Raw genomic sequence first — 25,311 nt, 5'->3', positions numbered from 1 at the left:
AAACTTAGATTTTTGCTTTTGAGGGCTTATACTTATAATCTCTCGTTAAGTTTCTTGCTATAATTAACACAAATTAAACAAAAAAAAATAATTGTGATAAAAAATAAAACTAACTGAAAAGACATTGTAGTTCATGGCCAGTTAATCCTTCTCTGCTGGTATAAACTTTATCAAAATTACTGACTTACATTTTAATATTTTCCCATTAATCTAAATTAAATTATTCCCAATATCCTATTCTTTTCATTTTATGTCTTGTCTGTCTCTCAACTGTGGTGTTTCTGGCAGTGTAACTTTACATTAAGAGCTTTTATCCAGTCATATTTCAGCCATCATGTGTTGCCGGAGTCAAAGAAATCTGCCTGGGCCTTCACAATTAAAACTGCAGGCAATTGAAGCTTGAAATACATTCTAATTATTTTTAGTTTGTTTTCTTAGGCCTTCTCTGTGGCCTACGGTAGCATCAGCGTTTTCACGTCCTCTGATTGGAGGGTGAGAGAGCCACTGCGTTTAATTTGATTTGGTTGGAGATCTTCTTAGAAAGCCATTTTCATGACAGACTTTTCATGAAAAGCTGAATACTGTGAGGAAACGCTGCCCAATCCTGGAGCTAGCTGACCTAGCAGGGAAAACATTCAGCACAGCAACTATGAGCACTACCCTTGGTGGACAGGCTCTGAGGAGAACTGTAAGTTGTTTCTTAAGATCTAGCGAGTAATGTGAATTATATTTACATTTGTATATTTTCGTCATTGATGCTTCGGCTGGATTTAACGTAGCAGTGGTGCACAGGTGCAGCAAAGTGGTGAGTGAGAGGAGGCATTTTGAATTGTTCTAAGTGAGTTGCTTAAGTAATGGCATTCATCTCGCTATTTGAGATACCCATCTACGATGCAACGTCTTGTTGACAGTTTCTATAGCAGTGGCGTAATAATGATCGTATTAAGAGGTGTTTTGAATAAGGTTGGAGGTCAATGAAGGCCTAGGTGGGAAATGTACGACTGGCCACTGCTATATATAACAGTTTAGGGCTGCAACTAACGACTATCTTGATAGTCGACTAGTCATCGACTACCGGAACGACTAGTCGGCAAAACACATGCATACAATGTTAGTACTATGACGGCCTGCCAGGGTCTAATTTACTCATAACAAACCATACAGGTTGACAGTATCTCACCGGGCAAACACAGAAAAACAAATTATTAATCACAATTACACAGTCAACCAATTCAGAATCGTCAAAATGGAACAAAGAAACATGGCGTACTCCTTGACCTGGCTGATAATCACGGGATGTCTGTGGGATACTGTTGTTCAGAGTTAGTTTTAAAACACTTCAGGAAATAACACAAACATCATAACCCGAGAACTTAACTGAGAAGTAATGAGCGGCACATAACTCACTGAAAATCAGGAGGCATGGGCTCTGAAGAGTGGAGGAGCCTTCTGGCTTCAAACTCCACATCTTGATTTTTCATGTGGTTCATAACCTCCCACACCTGAAACAAGAACAGAAAAGAGGTGTTGAGCAGATTGAACACATTTCTAGGAGACAGTGAAGTGATACATATCAACTGAAACTAGTGTGCGGTCTTTTCAAGAGTGTGTCCTTACCCTTACCAGCTGGACGAGAGGTTTGGCATGGGTCTTATGAAAGCCGTCCATTTTGAATTCCCAAATCCTTCAAACACACAAAAAAACAAGAGTTTAATCTTTACAGTTCCTCTTTATGAGCAGAGTAAAAGTCAAGTGTGTTATGTATGTTTCTGTGTGTGTTTCTCAGATACTCACTGGATTCACAGAGTCTTCCTGCTCTCCTCCATCAGCAGCTCAATCATGTCTTCAGCAGGTATGTTACATGTCCTGCTGAAGCCTCAAAAGTTCGGTACCAAGTGCAATCTAAATAAAACACAAGAGATCAGATGGGTTAATGCAAAACAGGGACACAGTTCAGATATATTAGGTTTTAAATATATATATATATAGAGAGAGACAGACATATTATTCTTGAAACTATAGAGGATCTAACAATAACACTTGTAGAAGCCGAGATGCCAGCAGTTCTGAAGAGGTCGCTCATAGACGATGGTGTCAAGGAACACCTGTAGAAATAAGGTCAAATTGTTCATTAGATCAGTTTTCTTATTTTGCATTAACTACATTTGAAAATGTTTAGAATCAAACAACTGAAGTGGTCCTTACCCTGATGGGACTGTAGATGCCTCTACTTCCCTTAGCGAACACCATGGCTAAGGTGCTGACCTGACCAAACTGTCAAACCAACGACGAGTGTCGGGGGGAAACGTACATTTTTAATTCAACAATTCAGTTAAATAAGAATAAGAAGAACAGGAAGTTTTTATTGTCGTTGTCCGGTGAGAAACAACGAAATACAGTTTGGCAGCTCAGGAGCAATAAAACTGGAAACTATAGCAGCATATAGCAGACCCGCACGCCACCTCAGTGTCTTATTTAAGTTCGTTTGGTTTGCTTTAAGTCACTACAGTATCCATGTTACAGCAAATATTGCCTATTGCGTAACAAAAAAAAATAACAAAAACATTTTATGAATGTAATATTAATTTCAAGATTGATGTACTGATTTCAGCTTGCTATGCTTAAGTACCCTGAAACTAAGGATATAATGGTGCAAATGGCTCTCAATGCAACCTGCGTGCCTTTATTTTGAAGGCAGCTTGCTAGCTTCCGGTAATTTTCTGTCAGTGAGTTGCTCATGTACCTGAATTACTCTCTCTCTCTCTCTCTCTCTCTCTCTCTCTTACACACACACACACACACACACACACACACAAACACAAACCTTTAACCCACTAACAGCAGTAGTAGCACACTTACGCTCACAGTCTGACCCAAAACCAGTTATTCACTACATACAATACCTTAAAGGGAAAGAAGCAAAGGGATCCGATTAAAACATCATAAAGTAGTATAACACAACCATTAAAGCTTATTAGAAGCCGTTAGCATCCAGTAAGATGATGAAACCAGTGTGGCTGGGTTGTAATGGGACTGCAGAGTCCTTCAGTAAAATGGTTTGTGATGAAGAAAGCGTCCCCCTAGGATTCAAAGCCTGTTCCAGCACAACCAGTTCTCTGCTCTGTATTCTCAGTATGTAGAACGAGGTCATACCTGACTAACCTCAACCCTCGCAGACAAGCCTTTCTGCTCCAGAGGAGTAAAACAAGGCTATTCATAGTCCCGCAGAGAGGTTTTATTTTTATCTGTGGTGGCACATATGGGCGAGATTAAAAATGGTAGAAAGCATGGTAGAATCAAAAGTCTCCATCTGCTTGTCAGTTTCAGAGCTGAACTCTGACAGGCTCAGTGGTCCAACATGCCGCATGTTCACGGACATATCTGATGCATCATACATGTAAAAAAAAAAAAAAAGGAAAGTATGTTTTTAAACACAATAATTAGCGATTACTGATTAGCTTTTTACATGTAGGCCTGAAGCAAACTGTGATGCAAGGTCAAAATAAATTATTTTCTATTATCGCTATCGTATAATTAGAATTTAATCAAACACATGTTTAAATTTAAAGTTAAGGTTACATACAAAAAAGCTCTACAACCATGTGTTCAGTCCCTCTGAGCTAAATGCTAATGCTAACACAACACAAAGACGAACTACAACATGTTGATGTTTAGCAGGTATAGTCCAAGTCTAGCGTGTTAACGTGTTAGCATCTGCTAATTGCCATAAAATACAACTTAGGCTGATATCAGATGAGGAAGTTCAGAGACCACCAAAGTTAAAACTGCAATTAAAATCAACCAGACAAAAACATTTCTATGAAATAATTGAGATGGTTCAGTGAAAAGTTTTGGACCAGCTAACATGCACGTTAAAATAAATAAAATAAATGCTCTTATGTGTGTGTGCAACACATTTCTCTTGATTTCCAAAGAGCTGAACTTCATTTGCGGAGGAAATTGGATTTGCTGAGCTCAGTGAAGCTGGTGGAGCTCCAGCAATCAGGCCTGATGGAGGAAAACTTATCTGGCCGCTGGAGAATCTGGGAGGACTTGTTACAGTATAATTGATAATTGTGTGTGGGTTGAATTCTGCGTGCCTGTCGATAATGACTCCCAAATTCAAACCCCTGAGCCTGCTCCTGGCCACTCGAGCATGAGGACACAGTGTTCCCTGTTGCTCTCTGCTCCTGGCTCGGACGCGCCGTTCATGCTCTAGACGCCTATCATTTCCCAAATCGGCCGGCCCCTCTGCAATTATGCTTTGTTGGCTGATAATGAACCCCCCCTCGTCCACTGTGAGCTCATTTTATTCCTAAACATGCCGGATGGAGGTAATTGGTGAAGAGTAAGCGGTCAGTGACGCTGCAACTCATTTCACTCAAAAATGGCCCCTCCATCACTGCTATTTGAGAGCCCATTTCCTGAATGTGAAATTGCAGTACTTTCCATTATGGCGTGTGCAGAGGAAGCCAGGAAAAGACATTTTTAACGTTTTCCCAGGTGCCTTATAAAGGCATTCATGTACTTGATATTCCCATTTGTGCACTTTGCACTTGATTTACATGATGAACAGTATTAGCAGATCATGTCCGTGGTTTTTCTGCAGTTCTCTCAGCAAGTTTTTGTTCATGTTTTTGTTAAAAAGCAATGTGGCGAAAAAGAAAATAGGTGAAAGTGTAAATAAAACATATACGCAGGAAAGTGGGCTAAAATGATAAGTAAGGGGAGCAAGGGGAATGACCTGCTGATGCCTGAACTCAAACAGAATTACCTTGATCTGCTGCTCCTCACAGTGCTGGGAGCTCAGGACAGGAACAAACTAAACCATGTTATCATGTGCTCTGTGCTCTTTGGCATGCTCTACCAAACCGGCAGTAAATTCCAAAGACTGTTGAATTTGTCGCACCAACAAATTCAGAAAGTGCATGAGACGCAAAAGAGACGATAGAACAACAGTTCAGCCAAGGAAAAATGCATGAATGGTAGCTCAGTTGTAAACCTGGACAATGGTCTGCAAACTGTGTTTCTGTTTATTGTATTTAGTTAAGTTCTTGTTTTTTTACAGTCATGGTTTAGTGTTTAGTTTTTCTGTTTTCTGTTTTATTTTGTTAAGCTCTTGATTTCCTGTTATGTGTCACTCCCTGTGTTTTCCCTTTGATTGGGTCGTTGCTTTCTCCCTGTGTTACGTCTTGATTTGTTTCACCTGTGTCTCATCGCCCCTCTGTTCCCCTTGTGTATATATAGCCCTGCCTTCCCCTTTGTCCCTTATCGTGTCATACTGTTTCTTTTCTTTGCCACATTCATGTCTTTCCATGTCATAGTTATTCATGTTTTTTTCATGTTTTCATAGTGTCTGCACGTCTGCAGTGCCTTTGGTTTTGTCAGCTTTGTCTTTTTTTTATTAAATACCTTTTTGTCTACTGCTGAGTCAGCCCTCTAAGTCCTGCACCTAGCTAGTAAGCTAGGTTAGAAACTAACAAACCTTTTTGTTTTGATTTCATGGTTGAAAGTTGGCCTAAATAGAGGCCAAAAATCATGTGTCACATGGCCACAAATCAAACCATGAACATTGTGGTATATGCCCAAAGAATTAAGCCACCGTGCCACCCTTTTAACACAAACGTGAATACAGGGAGAGTGAACATGTGGTCTCCAGCACCTGCAAAGTTTCTCCTGACTTTTTTATCATTTGTGAAACCGAACGGGAACAGGCGGTTTATAAAACGATATCGGTTCTGTATTTCCAGGCAAAGTGTTGCATTTACAGACAATTTGATGGCCAAAACCAGAACTGTTAAAGAAGAAGAATAACAGGATCAGCTCAAATTAAACAATGTTCAGTATTGTTCTCCTTGTACGCTCAGTGCTGCTACTGTTCAATGGCTTGAAAGCGTCCGACAATACATGCATTGTTCTGTTTAAGCGGCGTACATTAACAACAAAAGCACAGTCTGATTTTAGAAGTTACTGTGTCTTCACGCACGTGTGGAACCTTTGAAATCGGGTGTAACATTGGTTGTTTTATCTAAAAGTGTAAAAATATCACTGCCTGACATTACGATGGCTTCAGTGAACAGCAGCTGGAGTGAATCTATAAACGGTATTTGCATGGAAGCTGCAGAGTCAGTATTACTAATTGTCCTTCGGCTGGAAGGAGCATATGGTTTTTATTCTCCGCCTAATCACGGAAAAGTCGATTATGAATCATATTTCCATATGTGTTGTAATAACAAGGCAATCAGTAACGGCCTGCACACTCGTCCCCCCCCCCCCCCTCCTTGTCTTCGCTAATCTCCGAGAGACTGTGCATGAGCAATGTGTGGTCTGCAGGTTCAGAGCAGCATCAGATTTACAGTCAGAGCATGCCACCTGATATCAATATTAACATTTTTGGCAGGGCTCCGCGCTGCCTCTGCATTATTATTTTCTGCAGCCTTCCTTTGTCACCGTGGGCTGGAGCTGTGAGGTGCCAAAGACATAGTGCACTCTCTTCGATCCTCATTATCAGGCGCTGCCACTGTGTAATTTAGCGGCTAAATTAAATACCAATCATTTCATGCTGGGTATGAAGGGAATATCTTTGTCAGTCTGTATTTTCAGTACCAAGAGTTCATACGTGCCATGTGCTTGGCCTTATTTTTTTTATGCGTCTTGATGGTGGATAGCGCTCAGAGTCGGAGATAATCAGCTTAACTGACCATGCTTATGCCGATAATGCTTCAATTAACTGCTCTGGTTTTCAGCGGCACAGGCGCTCATGAAGCAGACAGCCAGTGTGTCCACACAGTCTGAGGAGATTATGCCGAGAGGGGCCTCCTTTGAAGGCGGCCATGCAGACGGCTAATTTGAGAGTGAATAGGCATTTTCCTTGGCTCGGCCGTCTCCATCTCGCTTTCTCTCTCTCTCTCTCTCTCTCCTTCTCGCTCTCAGAATGAATCAAAAAGAAAAGTGTGAGGGGTGTGAGGCGCTGGAGCCCCGCCAGGGAAAGAGAGAGACGCTAATTCTGACCACTTGCTTAAGTGGAATGAGGCCCTCCGCTCATTAAAATCAGAGATGCCTACCTCTCAAAGCCCCATTTAACAGCTTCGTCATCTATTCCCTCCGCCACAGACGCCACTCTTCTGACCACAGCCTTCCCATCTCTTACCACTGTAATTATTGTCACCCCACCTGCCCTCTTCTTTAACCTTTAAAAGAATTTCCCACATATAAAAAAAGCCAGAACTGCTGTGTAAGATGCTACACACTCTCCAGTCCCCTGAGGGCTCTCGAACAGCCTCATGGTGCCAGGGCAGATTAAGCCCCTCTACACTCTCTTTAGCCAGATCGCCGCGTTATATAAAAGCCCCGGGCGTGCTCTCTCAAAAGCTTTCCCGGTCGTGCTCAAAAGGCAGAACGTGGCCAGTCGAGCACGCAGGTGTTTACAGTGCGGCTCTGTCACTTGGACGGTCAGCCAGAAGCCCTGTCGCTAATGCTACATGACAGGTTAGCATTTGAGACACGAGCACATGGCGTCCGCAGAGAGGGCCGAAGGGAGCATGAGGAGGGCTGTTGGGAAGAAAAGTAGGAACTGGTGTGAGACAGACTCGAATACATGCTGGCTGACCTTTAGACAGGCTTGTTAACAGGCATGGCAGGCAATCTGCTCGAGGCCCCAGGCCAGGAGGCGGCCCCCCCGGGGGCTGAAAAGCCTTTAAACTACAGCAGTGGCAATGGGCTATGTTTTCAGTGACAGCGGGAGGCATCCCCCTGACACTTACTTGTCGTGTGCATGACTCTTAAAAGTAGCAAGACAACGGTGCCCTGTGGGATTGAAAAAAGAAAGAAGGACGAGGAGAAAAGAAAGCAAGACAGTGGCAAGTGAAGCAGATAATGATTACTAATTATGATGAGTACTAAATTGCTGCTAACTATAGAAGAAGCGAGAAGGTTCTTGGTTCGAATCCATCGGCCGACTGGGGCCTCTCTGTGTGGAGTTTGCATGAGTTTGCATGTTCTCCCTGTGTCTGCGTGGGTGTGACTCCGGCTTCCTCCCACCGTCCAAAGACATGCTTATTAGGTTAATTGGTTATTCTAAATTCGCCCAATGACAGCTGGGACAGGCTCCAGCCGGCCCGTGAGCGTCTTTAGATGTTTGTAGGTGAACCCCTCTACCTATGCCGCCTAAAGAGAGGTAAAGCGCTGCAGGTACTATTCTCACAGGAGTCCAGATCAGCTGAACTTCACTCACTTTTCTGCAACTTGGAAAGAGATTTGTTTACTCGGCTCACATTAAAGTGACAATTGTGCACACTTGTATTCAGAAACATTTCAGTATAACACAACATATAATCAATATAAATCGTTTTATTAGATTTTTAGCAGCTTTGGACTGCTGAAACCTGAGCTGTCTCCCGGTCCGTGAGCACAGAGGCGAGGATGTGCACATTGGTTATTAATACACACAGCAGCAGGCACGCTGTTGGGCAATGTGGGTCAAACGTGCCGGGTGCACGTGAGCGGAGGCAGAGTAAACCCCACCTCCCCTCGCGTCCTGGCATTTAGGGGCTGGTGGGGCATCTTGAGTCAGCGTCTGTGCCTGAAAACGGCCTCTGGTCCGTCCACGAGCGACGTGAGTCCTCCTCGGCGTGCTCGAGCTGCAGATCCACGGAGAAACGAGGCACGCACTTTATGAGGCCACACTGCCAGCCGTGTCGTTTATGAACATTTCAGACTCACAGACAATAAGTAGAATCAGAATCTAGCGCAAGGACAGGAATGCAACGTTCCTTCTCTGGGCCCCACTTTGATAAGAAAAGTTACTTACTTAAAAAAGAGATTTTTGTAATGTGACAGACACAGTGTCCTGTTGAACCTGCTCTACATACTCCATGCACTCAATGTTCTTGCAGCATGCTCTGTCACACTTTCTATTTATATGTCACTCTGGTTCAGAGAATATTTTCTGCTGCTAAAACCGGGGTTAATGAAGCAGAACCAAAACAAAGTGCCAGAAATGTTTAGCCTCTAAAAATACATTCAAAATCCAGTTAACTGCACTTCGATGAATGACATCTGGCACAACTGTGTTTTATGCAGTTAACTGTGAACTGGTCCAGAGACTTGTTGAGAGGCTTTTAGGCCCAATCATATTGTTTCCTCTGGTATAACGTCCTTGACCTTGGAAAGTGCAGCAAACAAAGCAATCTCAAGTCAAGGCCACTTGTTTTTGAACTCTTGGCTTTTCAAAGAATGATTAGGAATATCTGTAAATATTTGCCTCTCCCCGCTGTAAGGTATTGTACTTTGCAACAAAAGCAGGAAATCTTCATGAAGGATTCATCTGTTGTTGCATCAAAGAAAGAAAGCACCATCTTCTCCACCCTGAAGCCACTGGAATGTGCAAAAAGTTAAGGAGAATATGAAATTCTCCAAGTTGAAAAGTGCATTCATAAGCTTTTGTGCCAAGGGTTAAATAAAGAAACTTGATCCTGTTGAGTAAGTTTGTTAAATATGAAGCAACCGCTTAGCATAAAGAGTGTAAAGCAAGGCTCAACAGTTACACAGTGACTCCAGGAAGTCATAAATACCACACTGTAAATGTTCAACATTGTTTGTTCTTGGACTGAACTGAAGAGATATGTTGAGTTGTGGATTATTGAGGTTTGGAGGTTGTTGATCTTCCTGTTTCATGCTAAGCTAAGCTCATCTACTGCTGAGTCCAGCTTCATCTTTGATGGACAGATGTGACAGTGTCCCCTCGTCTAACACCGGACAACAAAGCAAATAAGATAATTTCCCAAAATGGTTCACAGATGTACAAAAATTCTGGATATGAACCCACCCCGTTCAATTTGCTGCACCAAAGCCACTGGTTGATTAAGTTTGACTGAAGGTCCTGAAATTACGTCCAGGCTTGGTTCAAATACTTGACTTAATGAAGGGCAGCTAATGGTGCGGAGAGCTATGCATGCATGTCATGCATCCATGTGTCCCACCGCCAAGCAGTGGCGGCGGCGGCGGCGGCGGCGGCGGCGGCGGCGTTGTGGATCACTTCACGAAGCAACTGATTATTCCTAATACTCGTAGTTTTGACACCACATCGCGGCTTTTTCCGTGGATTTGGGCCGACGGGAGGAGTGCTTATCAGCAGCTGACACATCTTTTCCTAGCTTCATTGCACATTCCTCTCACATCCTACAGCATTTTGGTGAATTCCTTTGGCCTCTGCGCTGTTTGTTTCCTCCTTGATTAAGAGCCGCGCAGCTCGAATCGTTTCATCTCCTCCCCTCTCCAGATGGCAGCTATTTGAATAGGCATGCAAAGCTCTGATCAGTGCAGGCCGTTCAAAACAAACGGAGAACAATGAGACGTCCAGTGTTGTACAAAGAGATTACAGTGTTCAATCTCTTTATATACTGTCATCACCTGTTTACTCAAGAGAAAGTTTTCAAAAGCCTTAAGAGCTTACTTGGATGAAGCTCAGAATTACGTTAAAGTTTGATGACCTTGTGTGCATATTTTTTGTGTCTTTTCTTTTCTTGATGCGAGGGGCTGGCTGGCAGGCGACAGGGCCGCCATCATCTGGGTTCAGAAATGCCTTGAAACACAAAGAGCCCCATTCAGAGGCCTCAGAAGCCGAATCCCACACCCACACGGTCAAGAGGACAGCCAGACCCATCCAGCACACACACAGCCTGGAGTCATTATGGAAAAGCCCTGTGTACTTACACAGCAGTAAAACGTTCACAGGAAAACATACAGCATTTCAAGAAGGTTCAAAGAGGGAAAAAAAAAAGGATGGAACGAAAACATGGCTGTCTCCCTCCTGCCATCTTCCTGACTGCGATTTACGATTATCGGGATTTATCCCCGCGGCTTCCAACAATATTTTACAGTCTCAGCTATCACTGAAGCTCGGGGTGCCTCGTGTTTGAGCTGAGGGCCGGAGCCAGGAGCTTCCCTGGACCGGCCTGTCAAAGACGGAGCCAGCGAGGGAATCAGAGGCAGACGGAGAGAGGCTTTGTGAAATCCAGCCAGTCTGAGGCAAACAGCTGTAAACAACTGTACGCAGTCAAAAGCGGCGCAAAGCCTTTTGTGGCTCCTTCTGTGCAAAGTATGATAAATTGCTTCGTGGTGCGTCTCTTGAGTCAATGGATTTGGCAAGCACTGATGTGAAAAATAAATACGGGGTTAGAAATAAGTGTGTTTATAAGAGGTTTGTGTGTTGCTGCTATCAAAATCATAACATAAACCCCGGCTGAACTGTCTGCTGCTGAGTTGCATTGTGGGTCGATGAAGATACCGGGCTTTGAAAGCTTTGCCAGCAATTTGAATGGAAAATAAAATGACAATCATGTTGTTTCATATGACGGCAAGACCATTACCTGGTCTTATCTCTAGCATGACAAGAATCCTAGACCGTCCAAAGTCCGGCATTTTTCCCAGGGTGAGATAAAATTTATTCCGTCTGCATGCCAAGGCTGCAAATCATCAAAGGCCCTGATATAAAACACACAAGCACTTTCATTTTCCCACACTGAGCTGTCGCCTTTGCATCATAAATCTGAAGTATATTTGGGTTTGCAGCGACTGTGACGAAGCACGGCCACAGCACAGAGCGACGCTGTCCTGTTTGCTGGAAGATCATACGTGTAACCTCACACCGGGACAACTGGCTCTGAGACACTCTGCATTTATTAAAAGTCACCACTCTAAATAATAGATTGCGTAAGGTGACACCGGAGCAGAGGCAGGTGTGTGGAATTTGAGCCCGCTTAATTATAAGTAGTCAAAGGTGGTAACACTCAGTTAAGAGTAAAAAAGAGGCCGGAAACCTTTAACGTTCCTGCAAATTACCGTTCTGATTAAGCTACTTCTATAGAGAATCCTTTTATCTTGCTAATGTGCCTAAGTGTGCTGTCACTCTTGTAGTTATTTATAGAAAGACAAATGTATCCAGCAAAAGCTAAAACAGTTCCTGCTGAGGCTAGATGAAATACACATGCTCAGCTTTTAACATTTGTGAATAAGAGACACTTTGCTGAAGGTTTATTCTTAAATTCAATCTGTTTTCTATTAGAGCACATCGCCCCCTGCTGGCCACAAATGGAAGCACAAACAACATCTGCATGAAAAGCATTTTATTAAAAAAAGAAATAAATCATCTTTGTACAAAAAGTCAGTAGAGGGCACATTGTGTTATGGAAAGCAGACAGTGGTAGTGTCATCGAGAAACGCACCCATAAAAAACACTAGCTCTTGGCATCACAGTAACGTTTGAAGCTTTATGCACTTTTAACGGAGAATTCAGTCGTAACGTGCAGCAGGGCCTGCATACAACATCTTTAACACTATGTCGTAGTTTAACATGTACCAACACTGTACAGTCATTATTTCACATTCTGGTTTTACTGTCCTTCCTTTCTTCGATGGTGGAGTTAATCTTCCTTAATCCGAATTTCATGGATTCTGAACTTTACTTTGCGAACTACAATCAAAGCTATTAATTCATATATTTCATAATTTTTGTATTTATATATTTATATTCAGCTACTGTCTAATGTCAGAGTTTGGGATCTGCTTTAACTTTCAACCTTAAAACGTACAGGTGGTCAAACTCATCCTCGATCAACATACAATTACTTCGGGGTGGCTCCTTTTTCAGTTGCAGTACTCTTAGTAGTTCTTGGAGTCTTTGCTGTTTTGGCCGGTTTCTCTGCCTTCCCTTTTTTAACCTCGTCTTTCAGCTCCGCTTTTCTCTCCGCCGCCACCTCCTCCTCCTCATTCTCCGGCTTGGCGGCGACCTTCCTCAGCCGGTGTTTGCCCTTCATGGGAGTGGAGAAGGTGAGCGAAGACTTGAGGAAGTCCAGGGGGAAGATGCCCACGTCTCCGTCAAAGCGGTTCTTGGTCACCTGCAGGGATCTGCGGCCGGGACACGTCACCAGCTTTTTCTCCTGGAGGATGAGGACGTTGTCGGCCTCTTGGCTGGCCTGGAGGGGGGGTGATGAAAGATTGGGATGTGTCTTAGTTGCATAAGGTTTGTAAAGACTGAAGAATCTGTGACTGCTCCTTCTGTTCTTGTAGTTTCTTTGGAAAAGTAAAGGCGAGGTATTTTCTCAGCCTTACCTTAGCAGAACCGAAGATGGATGCCGTCTGCAGTTCTCGATCATCCTCCTCCTTCCTCGGGTGAATGATCAGGGTGACGTGGCAGCTGCTGTTGGTGGCGAACTTCCTGAACGCTCCAACAATGTGGTCCTGCACAGCAAACCTGGATCACGTGGAAGAAATTTTGTCATTTTAAAACCACACAAACAACATGTCTCAATTAAAAGTACATACTTTTATTAATACTTACTTGTCTACTGAGAGATTTTCCTGTCCCATCATGAACTGCAGATTATCAATGATGACATGGTTGATATCATAGAGATAGACGGCATGCTGCATGGTGTCCAGCACTGCCCTGTAGACAAGAAGGGTCAGAAGGTCCAACTAATAAAATAATGAAAAACATTCCCGAAGTGGAGTTTAGACTTACTTGATGTTCTGCTGCCCGTGGAAAGTCATGAAGTAGAGCGGCAGCTCTTCAAACTTGTCCGCCCAGAAGTCGTACTGCTCCAGGTTCTCCTCCAGCCTCTGCATGGCAAACTGGGTCAGCATGATCTTGGCCAGACGCACGTTGTTGATCTCGAAGCTGCCCCATAACGTGTTGACGCCCTGCGTGCAAAGGTCCAGGGCCAGCTCACTGATGAACGTGGTCTTCCCGCTTCCAGTAGGGCCTGGTAGAAAGACAATTATTATAGATGACGAGGAGTGGAAACGTGAAGACAAAACAAGTCAATGATGTTTACACCTCCAAGTTCAAACTTTATGCCATCTTCAAGACAGTTTCAAATTAAAAATGTGTCCAGATCTTGTTCTATTCAAAAAGACAACTGAAAAACTAAGAACTGGAACTTACTTATTCACGTCAATATCTAAACCAGGTCTATATTTTTAATTGTTGCATTTTAAATGAAGTAATTCCTGCTTGGGCCTTCAAACGTTGTCAATAATAACATAGTACCTGTGAAAACAGTCAGTTCTCCCCGCCGATGTCCCTTCAAGATCTTGTTGAGCTCTGGAAATCTTGTCCACTTCACTCCAGCCACCTGGTCCGTGTTGATCAGCTCCCCGTACACGTCGTCTCTCAGCTGCTTAAAGGACACTATAGACTTGTGTGCCGCTGGAATGGAAGCTTTGATGATGCGAGCTAAGTTCTTGCCATTGGCCAGCGCCTCTACCGGACACGGCTGAAACTCCCCCGGGCGCACCAGCGAGCAACGCCTCAAGCCCAGCTTGCGGGAAAAGATCTTTGACGCCTCCCAGGAGCGGATGTCCCCCCCCAGCCACAGCGTCACCCGCTTGAACTGCTCCAGGTAAGGCAGCAGGATCGGCGGGAGGCAGCTGACCCCACGGGGAAGAGCGACACTGGGGAGTCCTGTGGCCTGGCTCACGGCCAGAGCGTCCAACTCGTAGCCGGTCACCACCACCTCCGAGTCCATCCGATTCACCAGGGGGAGGCCGAACAGGTTGTAATAAGAGCTATTCTTTGGCACTGTGGCTTCGTTGTAAGTTACTTTATCAGCGTCTGTCCTTTGGGCAGAAAGGAGCTTGAGCCCCTTTAAAGAGGAGTCAGGTCCACCGAACCAGGGGAAAACCAGACTCTTGGTCGGCTTGAAGAGCCTCACACCAAACTTCTTAAGGGTTGCGTTAGAGATCTTTGTGATCTGAAATAAAACATAGATAAATACTATAATCCTTACGTAGCTCGTCAATATACGTAGATTTACTTTCCGTGCTTTTGAATGATAGACTTCTAAAAATACCTAATTTAATATAAGCATTTAAAGCAACATTCAAAACACCAAGTAATTCCCAACGATACCTGGAACATGGTCTTAATCGTCTGAGCCTCGTCCTCCGGGAGATCCGTGAGGGGCACAGAGCTGGACCAGATCCTCTGCACCTCCATCAGCTCCCTCTCCCTCTCCTCCTGCTCCTCTGCACTCTCCGGATACCCCAGCAGCACATGAGGGCTGAGGAACTCCTGCCCCTCGTTCTGCATCACCTCCAGGCAGTCCTGCAGGTCCTCCCAGCTCCCCTCCACCAGCGTGTCCTTGCACAGAAACTGTCCCGTGGTCTTGTCGACGAACAGCGAGAAGCTGTCCTTCCTGGCGGTCGGGTGAATGAAGATGCTGGGGATGTGCAGGCAGCTGTAGCCATCGTGGAAGGGGACATCCTTGGAGCGCAGATACTGTTTGATGTCTGTGAATGTGACGGGGCCCAAAGGGAACTCTAAAGTAGAGTTGATGTCCTTTTTATAACACCTGGTTCCAGTGTGTGCCAGGAAGTACTTTGCATCTCTGAGTCTTGGGGCACATATAGTTTCTGCAGGTCTGTGAAGGAGCCTCTGAGTGAGAAGGCTCAAACACAGGGATGAAAAGGGTCTTTGGTGGTGACACTTCGGGGCTGCCACCTGCATGAAACAGGTGGAGCCCTTCTGCAGCACGCATCTCCACATTAGTTATCTGGTTAGCACAGTGGACCTGCAAAAGATAACATCAGGTTAATTCCAGAAGCTAAGATATAAAGCCAGATGACCTACCTGGTCAGAGAAACAACAGTGAGGCAGAAAACTGCTATTTTTTTTTGTTAAAGCAGACGAAAACGTTACACAGAAATTAGCACGAATACACACGAAAGCCTTCACTTAAAAAATTATCACGTTTTATATGACAGCAAACACAAAAAAACAGCTTACTGGCTCTGAAGTCTGCACTCATTTTCTTCCATGCTCCACTGTGCTGTATCCCGGGCTTTCGGGTGCGTTTCCAAAACAAGTCCGTGTGAAACAAAAGGAGAAACGCGACGAACCGCAGATGTTTACGGTTGAAATTATAATAAAAGTGTACACGTATAAAAAAAAGCTTCATGTGCGTTTTTAGAAATAAATATTATATTAAGTGTTTTTTTTGCAACTAGATTCGTTTTTTTGTCTTAAAATTGTATTTTCATTAACCGTTATGTCAGTTACATGTTCCACTCCGGACACATATTCGTGACGGACTGCGCTTTGTACATGCCCGTCAAATCGTCCTCTATGAGTTTTGTTGCCGTTTAACGTCTTTATCCTGTTTATATGATTTTTTTTTCGTCGCTTGAACAGTCGCTGTAGATAGTAGCTGTTTTTCTTAAACCGCTAACCGACGGTTAAACGATGACATCGAGGGGGACGCCGAGTCGCTTCCTGAAAAGCGTTCTTCAAAACGGTGTGGGTCGCTACGTCTGCCAGCTCAAACGGATCTCCATCGTCTTCTCCAGAAAAGCGCAGAGCTCGTTGGGAGCCAGGTAAAAAACAACAACAACAAGTGGTTGATTAAAGTCGGTAACAGTGTGTTTATGTTGAGTTTGTTCTCTGTCAGGAGCAGGAATCAAGGCCTAGTAGCTATTTCTCGTTTTCCGTATTTGTATAGTGATTTAATAAGAGTTTTAATTCTATTTTTCTTTATTTTTTCCCCTTTGCTCCTCTAGTAGTGCATATGAGAAAAAACGACTTGATGATTTGTTTATTTTTTTCCTCATTTCAGTCTTATTACTATAGATTATCATTTTAAAAATGCACATGTTGTAATAGGCATTTATTTTGCAATGTTCTAAGCTTCTGTATAATAAATTGTTGTCATATTCATCAATATTCAATGGCCACATTCACAATATACTTTAAAAATAAGTTCCACCATGTTAAAAAAAAACAATGTCTTGAAATTATGATTAAAGTATGAAAAGAAAAAGTGCTCATCGTGCTGCAGAATGGCTCCAGATCCCATATGTGTCGTCCTCCTCTTCTCCTTCTGCAGGGACTTTGTTGAGGAGGGAGTCGTGGACTACGCCAAGAAGAACCCCGGAACTGTTGTTTATGTGTCTCCCCAGCCCTGCAAGACCCCCAGAGTAGTCGCAGAATACTGTAAGTGCCTGCGACTTTGTGTTTTGTAGCACGCACTGTTTTGTAGCTCGCTTTGATGTGTATTCTCCTGATTATTAGTAGATGGTAATTACAGAGAAAACTGCCAGTTGTGTTGAGTTTTGAAGCTGTTGATGCTCAAGGACAATTATTAAAATCCTACAATCCTACATTTTAAATTGTTCCTTGTGGCCAAATATAACATAGTTGTATCAGCTTTGCTTTAATAGACTTGAATTAGTTAATTGGGTGCGCAGTTTTAATCACATATCATCACTTTTTGTGAATATTAACTGTAAAACATAGAAAATTAACTCCCATAGCCGTGTTCTTATTGAGTTTAATATTAGTTTTTTAAGTAAACTCCTAAGTTAACTGGAGGAAATAGCTAGCTTTCTGCTTTTATTGTTATTATCAGAATTTAAACCTGAAGGTTCAGGGTTATAATCAGTCATTTTGGTTAAATGTGTGACAAGTGTGAGCTCTGTAGTTTTTCCAGAAAATGTATATCTTACACTAGCACTCTCGGGTACTGTAGGGGGCAGTATAGTGCTAGTTTTTTTGAGACCTCTGTTCAAATAGGAGTTAAATATCTCCTTGCAAACAACTTAAATGGTGTCACTCAGAGTCATAGCTGTCCTCTTTCAAGATACTCATTCTCTGTGGTTTCCTGTTTTCCCTTCTTGCAGTAAATGGCACCGTGAGGGAAGAAGTCATCGCGAGCAAATCATCGCCGCAGATTTTAGAGCTCCTGACCAAGCTGACCAATCAGTCGGGCCTGGAAATCATCCGCATCCGCAAGCCCTTCCACACGGACAGTCCCAGCATCCAGGGCCAGTGGCACCCTTTCACCAACCGGCCCCCGTCCATCGGTATCATCAGGCCGCAGAAACAGGCTGACGTAGAAGGACAATAAAGTCTTAACCGCATGGATTTTGATTTCCTGTAAAATTATTGTTTAACTTCCTTTTTTTTTTTTTTCTCCAAAATGTCCCCAATCTAAATGAAATCACAGGTCTAGCCCCTCCTGAGAAGGGCAACAAATACATAATTCTGCTGCCTGAATGTTTTTGACCGTGCCCTTCTGTCTGCTGGCGGCAAAGCCACTTGCAGGAAAGTGCTGCCCAGTACCAGCTCTGAATGCCACATTTGAATTGACTTAAAACAAATCCACCAGAGGCTCGTCAGCTGGCATACTAAAGAGCAGATTATTTTCAATCTCAAGGTTATTTGAAGTTTTGTGTAATAAGTGCCACACGCGCTGCAGCAGATGGAAAATATTCTTGAATTAAAATAGATTTTGTTTTTTGGTTCACGTGCTGTTGCCTGTGTTTAAATTTAGATTTTCTTTTATAGTTTGAGCAGAGAGAGAAAAACTAATCCTCTGTGTCATTCACTTTGAGTGGTTTAACTGCAGTTAAAGTGTTCCCGTGAGAAAAATGTTCTTCCTACATATACTTTTTATTTTATTTTTATGGCGCAGGGGGTGCACATGTTTCTAAGCAAGGACACTTTCAGGTTTGAAAGTGCGCCCTTTGACGAGCTGGAGCTGAAACGAACATGACAGATGGTTGTGTGATAGCTTGAGGGACAACGCTTAACCTTCAGTGCGAGCTGTCCTCTGCAACAGGAACAGAAAACGAACTCTCCCCCTGGCAGGTGATTTGTTCAAATTCAACAAGGCGGACGTTGGCGGCGCCGCTTTGCAGTTCTTCTTCACTCTGAATTCATCATCTTTGACTGGAAAAGGCAGTTTAGACCCCAGTGTTGATACAGATGCGCACGACCAAGTGCCTGCCAAGTGATGAATACGAAAAAAAAAAACAGACTTGCTCTAAAACTGATTGATGAATAAGAGTCTGCTGGCAAATATAAATCTGGCCACAGGAAACTGACTGTTACTCTGTTAGTGAGAATTTATGTCGAATAGCGAAGTGACGCGTCTCCTTTTAGATTACCCCCACACTCTGTAGTTACCGTGACACTGGCTAAATTTAAATCATCTCCAAACGCTTAATTAAATGTAACTTATATTGAACTGTATGCTTAAGAGAAACGCTGCAGTTGCTGTCGTCGTTGTGTCGTCGTTTTTTAAAGGGGTGGAATTGCGTAATTATTTTATAAGGTGTAAATGTTTTCTGTTGTTTCATTCTCACTCTCCGCATTTTAATTGATCTGCGGCACCAATTACACACATCACAGCCACCGTGCTCTCTTCACACCCACTCTCCCCAATGGGAAATGGCACAGCTTGACCCGCACAAGGACATTAAAGGCTCTAAATAAAGTTGGTGTTGCTAAGTTACAGCCTCGAACGCTGCTCTGAAAATGGTCATTTCACCCCGATCTCTCCTTAGCCTTATAATAATAATAATGATGATAATAATAATAATAGCCTATGTTATATTTCTATCCCTGTCAAGACTCATGAAGGATTATGGGATCACGTGCGGTCTGTTCCCGGTGGAGGACGCCGGCCTTGTCGCTCGCCACAGGCTAAAAACAACATCACGGTATCTTGAGAGCAGGACTGAGCGTGAACATGTTCTGCATGTTATTTCATGACTTCCCCTCAGGGGTGCTGACGCAGAACATGTTTTTTTTTTTCTTCTTCTTCTTCCCCAAAGCTGAATATAAAGCAAATAGTTTATTTTTTAATCTACAGAAACACCAGTGGAAAATGTAATTAACGTGAGGGGAAAAAGCCCTTTCTGTCAACAGCTCAGGTGTTTTACGTCATCACACAAGAAGCAAGGATGTCAACTTCAGCCAGTTATATTCTGAGAAGAACAAATAGATAAGTTCATTATCTACATCAAAAATAATACAGAACCAACTTGATGGAAAGTGTCACAGTTTACAAGGGGTGGTGTACTACATGACGTTTAACTAAATACTTATGAAAGAACAGTGCAAAATATACACCAGTGTCTTTGGCCAACACATAAAGGAATAAAGTACATTATTAAAACATACTGTATGTGTGCACACCGACACAGCGGGATGTAGTTACTGTTGCAAAAAACAAGTGCTTCACTGAATACCTAATACATATGACCTTAAAAGCCAAGATATTAAGTCCACAGTACAGTGTCCAGTGTCTACTGTAAACAGATTGTCCTTGAGTGAGAATGAGGCAGCAGCAGCAGCAGCAAATTGACATGGATGCAAATGAAGCCTCCAGTATGTTCGGGATTATCCACAAATTGATTAAAAGTGAACTTTTATACATATTTAAAAAAAAATAATACAGAACTTAGTGGAAGTTGCAGTCGTTTTTATACATTTCAGCCCAACAAAAACCTGAATCACACCTAGAAATGAGCACTGAATAGTGTTGTGATTGTACTAAAAGTCAAGGATTAATGTTTAAGCTGCACGGCTCTTATGGGGAATGTGTGCAAAAATAACACAAAATAAAAACAAAACATTTACTGTATCTTACACTACTGCAGAAAAAAAACGTCAGTGTCTGCATTATGCAAAAACAATAACTTGAGTGCTCCTTGAAAACTGGCTCTAATTGATTAGGCGACCGTCTGTAAACCCAGCAGGGTCCTTGAGAGCGAGAGCGAATGTGAGCATGGGGAGGGATAGACGGTACCGTCGTGCAGAGGTGATGAGATGGGAAAAACAAAAGAGGTAACCGAGAAGGGAGGGAGGGGGTGAATGGAGACGAGGAACAAAACGAGTGAAATGACTTAAAAGGCCAAGAAGAAGCTGATAAGTGCAAACAAAGATATTCATGGTGTTGTACTCGGCTGTGTACATATAAAATGACAACATGTTGTTGTGCAAAGAACTTCATATGCAAGCACGTAACCAGGCACATGACATTTAAATGGGGTTTTCATCAAACTATCCTCTTGTGTCAACCTCCAAGTGCATAATGTCTCCTGTTTACTTGTATCATCACCAGTGTCCTGCATGGTTAACCAGGACACACAGGTTAAACGTTTCCTTGGCTGCCTCTACCTGCTGATTCAACAGCGGCCCATGCAAACCGGCGAGAGGCTCTGTCCTCTACAAGTGGAGGTGAGCCAAACGCTGCTGTCTCCGGTCAGTGTCGCTCTGACAAACACTCACACTGCGAGTCGCCACAGAGCTGCTGGGCTCCAAGAGCTGATTCAGCGCTTTGCTGGAAAGACAGATCTTTATTTACCACTGGCCCGAGACACGTTTACAAACTACTCAGAGATTCATTTCAGTCACTTCCCCCCTAAATTATACACGTGCTGTTTAATGGCAGCGCTGTTCACCTTGGCAAAGGGAATACCGTGAGCGCTGCAGTTCTTGTTGCTTTGGCATTGCACCGATGTCAGGTAAACACAGAGGACGCTTTCGCGGATGGCACGTTACGAAGGTCTCCTCCCCTGTGATTTGCTTTTTTTTTTCACAGCAGAGGACAAACCTTGACAAAGCAAAATCCAGAGAATAAATGTTAATCCAAAAATAGGCCTTCGGTGAGTATGTTTAGGCGTATAAATAGAAGCATCTTCTTGTTGAGTTGTGCTTTCTTTTCAACCTCCTGAGCCCCGAAGCCAGTCTGTGGGAATTCAGTGAAATCAATCCATCTGACCACACACTGACTGCTCCTATAATAGACTAAACGCTTTTCCTTTTTATAGAGTTTCATCTCTTTTCTCACACTGATGCTAAATACAGAAAAGATTTTAGGGGGGATAAATACTTCAAAGGTTGCTACAGGTGTTTCCATTGGCACTCGCACAATACATTGCTACGAACAGCTGCAACGGTGATGTAATTATTGCTATTTACATGAGTGAATAGGAAGAAAGAATGGTTCAAATAAATACGTTGAAATGTACGACCTGTCTTAACACCTGTGCTCTCATGCACTGTAACAAAAGCAAAATACTTAAAGTGATACCCCAACCAAAATCTATAGTTTGGTTATTACAAAGGCTGAAGCTGCTCGCCTGACAGACATCATGATGGGCATTTTTCACTTCTTTCTGATTGTGGTTAATTAAAATAATAATATATATGATTGATTGGGAAAGTAATAATTAGTGAGAGCCTTTCAATGGATTTTCTGAATGTAGAAACCAGCATAATCCTTTTGTGCTTTACTTCCACTAGTAAATCCGTACGCTCAGTATTTATTTTGAAAGCTCAATCAATATAAATAGATGCACAGCTTGCTTTTAAGCCTGTTTACAACAATATTGTGAGAATAAATCTCCCAGTAGTCATTAGGTTTGGTAGATTAGCGCATGTGTAGGAAAATACTGGATGATCGGCGCTATTGCTTATCAAAATTGAGCCATTAATGTCAACCAGTCCAATCCACTCGCCCAGATCTCCTCAAAACAAACAGCTGCTTCCACCGTCAGCCTCGTAGAAGGGTGTACTGTACAGATGGGCGATGGGTTCAGTCCATGAATATGTAGGCTATGTTTGTACAAAAGATACGTCTGGGATGGAATATCACTTTAAGCTTTGTGGTACTAAAACTTCTTGAACACCTCTCGAAAATGTGTGATATTTTTCTTTTTACCCACGTCCCATTTCGCATCTTTGCCTTTTTGAGTCATCAGATCCTTCACAAGCCTCCAGAGAGTCTACACAGAGGTAGCATCACCAAGTTCCCTACAGTCCCTGTAGCTTGTTCCCTATTAGTGCAGTCTATGGCCAATATTTTTCACAGCTCCACTTTGCCAATCTCTGGTTAGTGTTGTCCATCAGGGAGACACAAGAGACTGCACATCTCAGATCAGGTTAGGACACGACCTGCAGGTACTGACACTGGGTAAATAACAGCAGCATTACAACAGTCAGTCAGTTCTCCCCGCGACTACGGGTCATCGTTGGGGTAAAAATAAATAACCGCGTGACAAAAAGACCGAATGGGGGGTCCTAGATGGAGCTCTCGTCGGGTTGCAGGTCCAGCTGTGTGTGTTTCCGCTTCTCCAGGATCCTGTTGAGCTCCTCCGTGAAGGAGTGGTAGAGCGGCGACATGCCTTCGGGGTCGGCCTGCCTCAGCAGCACGTAGCTGTTCCCGTTCATCTTCCTCAGCACGCTGGGCAGAGTGGCTGACAACCCGTTGGCGTAGTCCATGTTAGGAAGTGGAGGTGGCATAGGAAGAGGGGGAGCCGGGGGAGGTGTTTTGGCTGGAGACATCTGCCCCTCACCCGCGACTATCTGGAGGAAGCCATCGCCCATGTCCCCGAAGGTTGGCACTGAGATTGACCTGCGACCCTGGCGGCCGTTGCAGTGGCTGGAGATGGTTCTAAGTTCAAGATGAGAGCTCCTTTTTCTCTCAGAGGCCCCCAGGACCTGCAGACCTTGCTGCGAGAACTTGCGGTTCTGAGAGGCCCGTCTGGTGCAGAAGCTCACATAAAGCAGCACAACGGTCAACACCAAGCAAAGCCCTCCGAGAACAGCCACCAAAGAGATGTACACGGCCTCCATGTGTCTGTAGGTCTGATACTCAGGTCCGGATGGAAGAGGGGCGGGAGGTGAGGGCAAAGGCTGCTCAGTGGGGCTGCTGGTGGAGAAAACCGTCGGGCTGGAAACTGTAGTGGGGTTAGTGGTGGCCGTCGGCTCCACGGGGAAGAAAGGATCTGTGTGAACCCTTACTGAGTAAAGATAAACCAGGACAGAGACAGCGTTCTCGACAGCAAAGCAGCGGTAAGTGCCGCTCTGTTGGGGGCGAGCTCCGATTATGAGGAGGCCATCTGTGCCGATGCGGTAGCCCGAATTGAGGCCGTATCCCTGGACATCCCTGCCGTCTAGCGTCCAGCGCGGCGTTGCCAGGTTGGAGCGCAGTTCGCACTGGAGCAGCACGTCGTCACCCGACATCACAGAGCGCCTCCGGTGGACCACTGAGAAACAGAACACAAGATACATGAGATGGAGCTAAAAAAAAAAAAAAAAAAAGAAGAAGACAGGAAGATGAATAGATGGAGAGTGTGAGAGAGGAGAGACAGCATGACAAAAAATGTAGCAGGAGAGAGAGATAAATATAGAACGAGATGTCAGGTCAGCAAGGTCGCGATTTAAAAGTGCAGGTGAGCAACCTGCGCCGTCCCAGCATCCCTTTCCATTACATTTTATAAGCCTCTTTAAATGTAGCGAGAGCTGCAGAGCTGCCAGCATGACCACCTGACCTCCAGCAAGAGAGGACCTGATTAAAATGCATGCACTGGGACCTGGGGGAGGGTAAGGAACACACACCTAATGAAATCCCTTAATAGATACTAAATGCTTTCACTTTGTAGGAAAGAAGAGTATGTGTTGGACTTTCTTTTAACCCCATAATCTGTGAGTGAGATAGTCGTAAAATAAAGTACTAAACTTTCTCAAAATTAACAAAGATGCTATTGCATAATGGATTTACAGTAAGTATGTGTGTGTGTTGTAGGACATACCATTTCCTGAGTTCTCCTTACAGCCTCTTGTCCCTCTCACGATATCTTGGGTTAGGTTTGACCTGAAATAATGCATTTTGAAAATATGTATTTAACCTTATAAAGCAAGGAAAGCCTCAGCCTGATAAAATAATATATATTTCTTGGCCTGACAGGTGGTAATAACAGTAAGTTATGGACAATAAATAACATAAAATAAGCCACGAAGCAGTAATTAAAACAGAAAATGTTATTCACACCAACACATCAAGGCTGCAAAATCATCTGCAGGCAGCAATGACTTGATTTCACAAAGAGAAACCACATTTCACAGTGGGAGAGTTTACTGCAGTTTCCAGACAGAGACATAAATGCTCGCTGTTCAGTGTAGAATCGCAATGAGGAAAAATCCTGCCAGAGGTTCACCCCTTTTTTTTCCCATCTCTAGTTCTCTACAACACTTACACGATGATTGGTGCAATGGTATGGCTTGTTCTAGCGATTAGATGAATGTTGTTTGTTATTAACAACTCAATGTGAGACGTTCCTTCTTTAACATGTGATTCTTTATGCTGTTTTCTCTGAATGTGACACAGGCCCCGAAACTATTGCATATAACAAATCCACAGGGGGAGTCTGATGTGATGTGTCTGCTGCAGCAGCCATGGAGATTAAGATGTCTGCTACTCACTCATGCAGAGTGAATGAAGAGAGACACAAACAGTCCCCGGTGCAAGAGTGGGCCAAAATATTCCTGTCTGCATGTACAGTTTGTGAGCATCCGTATAAACCACTTTGGGGTCCGTAGGGAATTATTCCCTCTAACGGTTTTTGCTCTGTTTTTGGTCCCTACCAGCTCCTGAGGGAAATATATAGCTGCTTAGTTGTTAAGCACAAAATTAAAAGGTGCTCCAGTCAGCATAGTGAGCAGCAAAGCATGCAGTGTATTTG

At 43.6% G+C, this 25,311-nt stretch overlaps 3 protein-coding genes across 3 annotated transcripts in view; 1 reads left to right on the top strand and 2 right to left on the bottom strand.

Moving 5' to 3' along the window:
* Positions 1-11,787: 11,787 nt before the first annotated feature.
* Positions 11,788-15,848, bottom strand: twnk (twinkle mtDNA helicase). Its single transcript, XM_084568024.1, has 7 exons — positions 15,788-15,848; positions 14,912-15,572; positions 14,051-14,753; positions 13,523-13,763; positions 13,340-13,447; positions 13,111-13,252; positions 11,788-12,974 (listed from the first exon to the last, which is right to left on the bottom strand). The coding sequence occupies exons 2-7, from the start codon at positions 15,545-15,547 to the stop codon at positions 12,624-12,626; spliced, it is 2,181 nt and encodes a 726-aa protein (XP_084424150.1). The 5' UTR covers positions 15,548-15,572; positions 15,788-15,848; the 3' UTR covers positions 11,788-12,623.
* A 213-nt stretch (positions 15,849-16,061) lies between these two features.
* mrpl43 (mitochondrial ribosomal protein L43) lies at positions 16,062-18,302 on the top strand. Its single transcript, XM_084567114.1, has 3 exons — positions 16,062-16,374; positions 16,884-16,990; positions 17,677-18,302. Exons 1-3 carry the CDS (start codon positions 16,244-16,246, stop codon positions 17,901-17,903), a joined length of 465 nt encoding a protein of 154 aa, XP_084423240.1. The 5' UTR covers positions 16,062-16,243; the 3' UTR covers positions 17,904-18,302.
* A 2,663-nt stretch (positions 18,303-20,965) lies between these two features.
* sema4gb (sema domain, immunoglobulin domain (Ig), transmembrane domain (TM) and short cytoplasmic domain, (semaphorin) 4Gb) overlaps positions 20,966-25,311 on the bottom strand; it is a 33,520-nt gene continuing 29,174 nt past the window's right edge. The window contains exons 13-14 of the mRNA XM_084567732.1: positions 24,382-24,443; positions 20,966-23,835 (exon numbers count right to left, since the gene is read on the bottom strand). Of these exons, the coding sequence (XP_084423858.1) occupies positions 22,868-23,835; positions 24,382-24,443 (1,030 nt within the window). The 3' untranslated portion in view covers positions 20,966-22,867. The remainder of the gene's footprint in view (positions 23,836-24,381; positions 24,444-25,311) is intronic.

This window comes from Chelon labrosus (assembly GCF_963514085.1).
Source record: "Chelon labrosus genome assembly, chromosome: 19".
Taxonomy (NCBI): Eukaryota; Metazoa; Chordata; class Actinopteri; order Mugiliformes; family Mugilidae; genus Chelon; species Chelon labrosus.
This window is presented reverse-complemented; position numbering and strand designations above follow the sequence as displayed.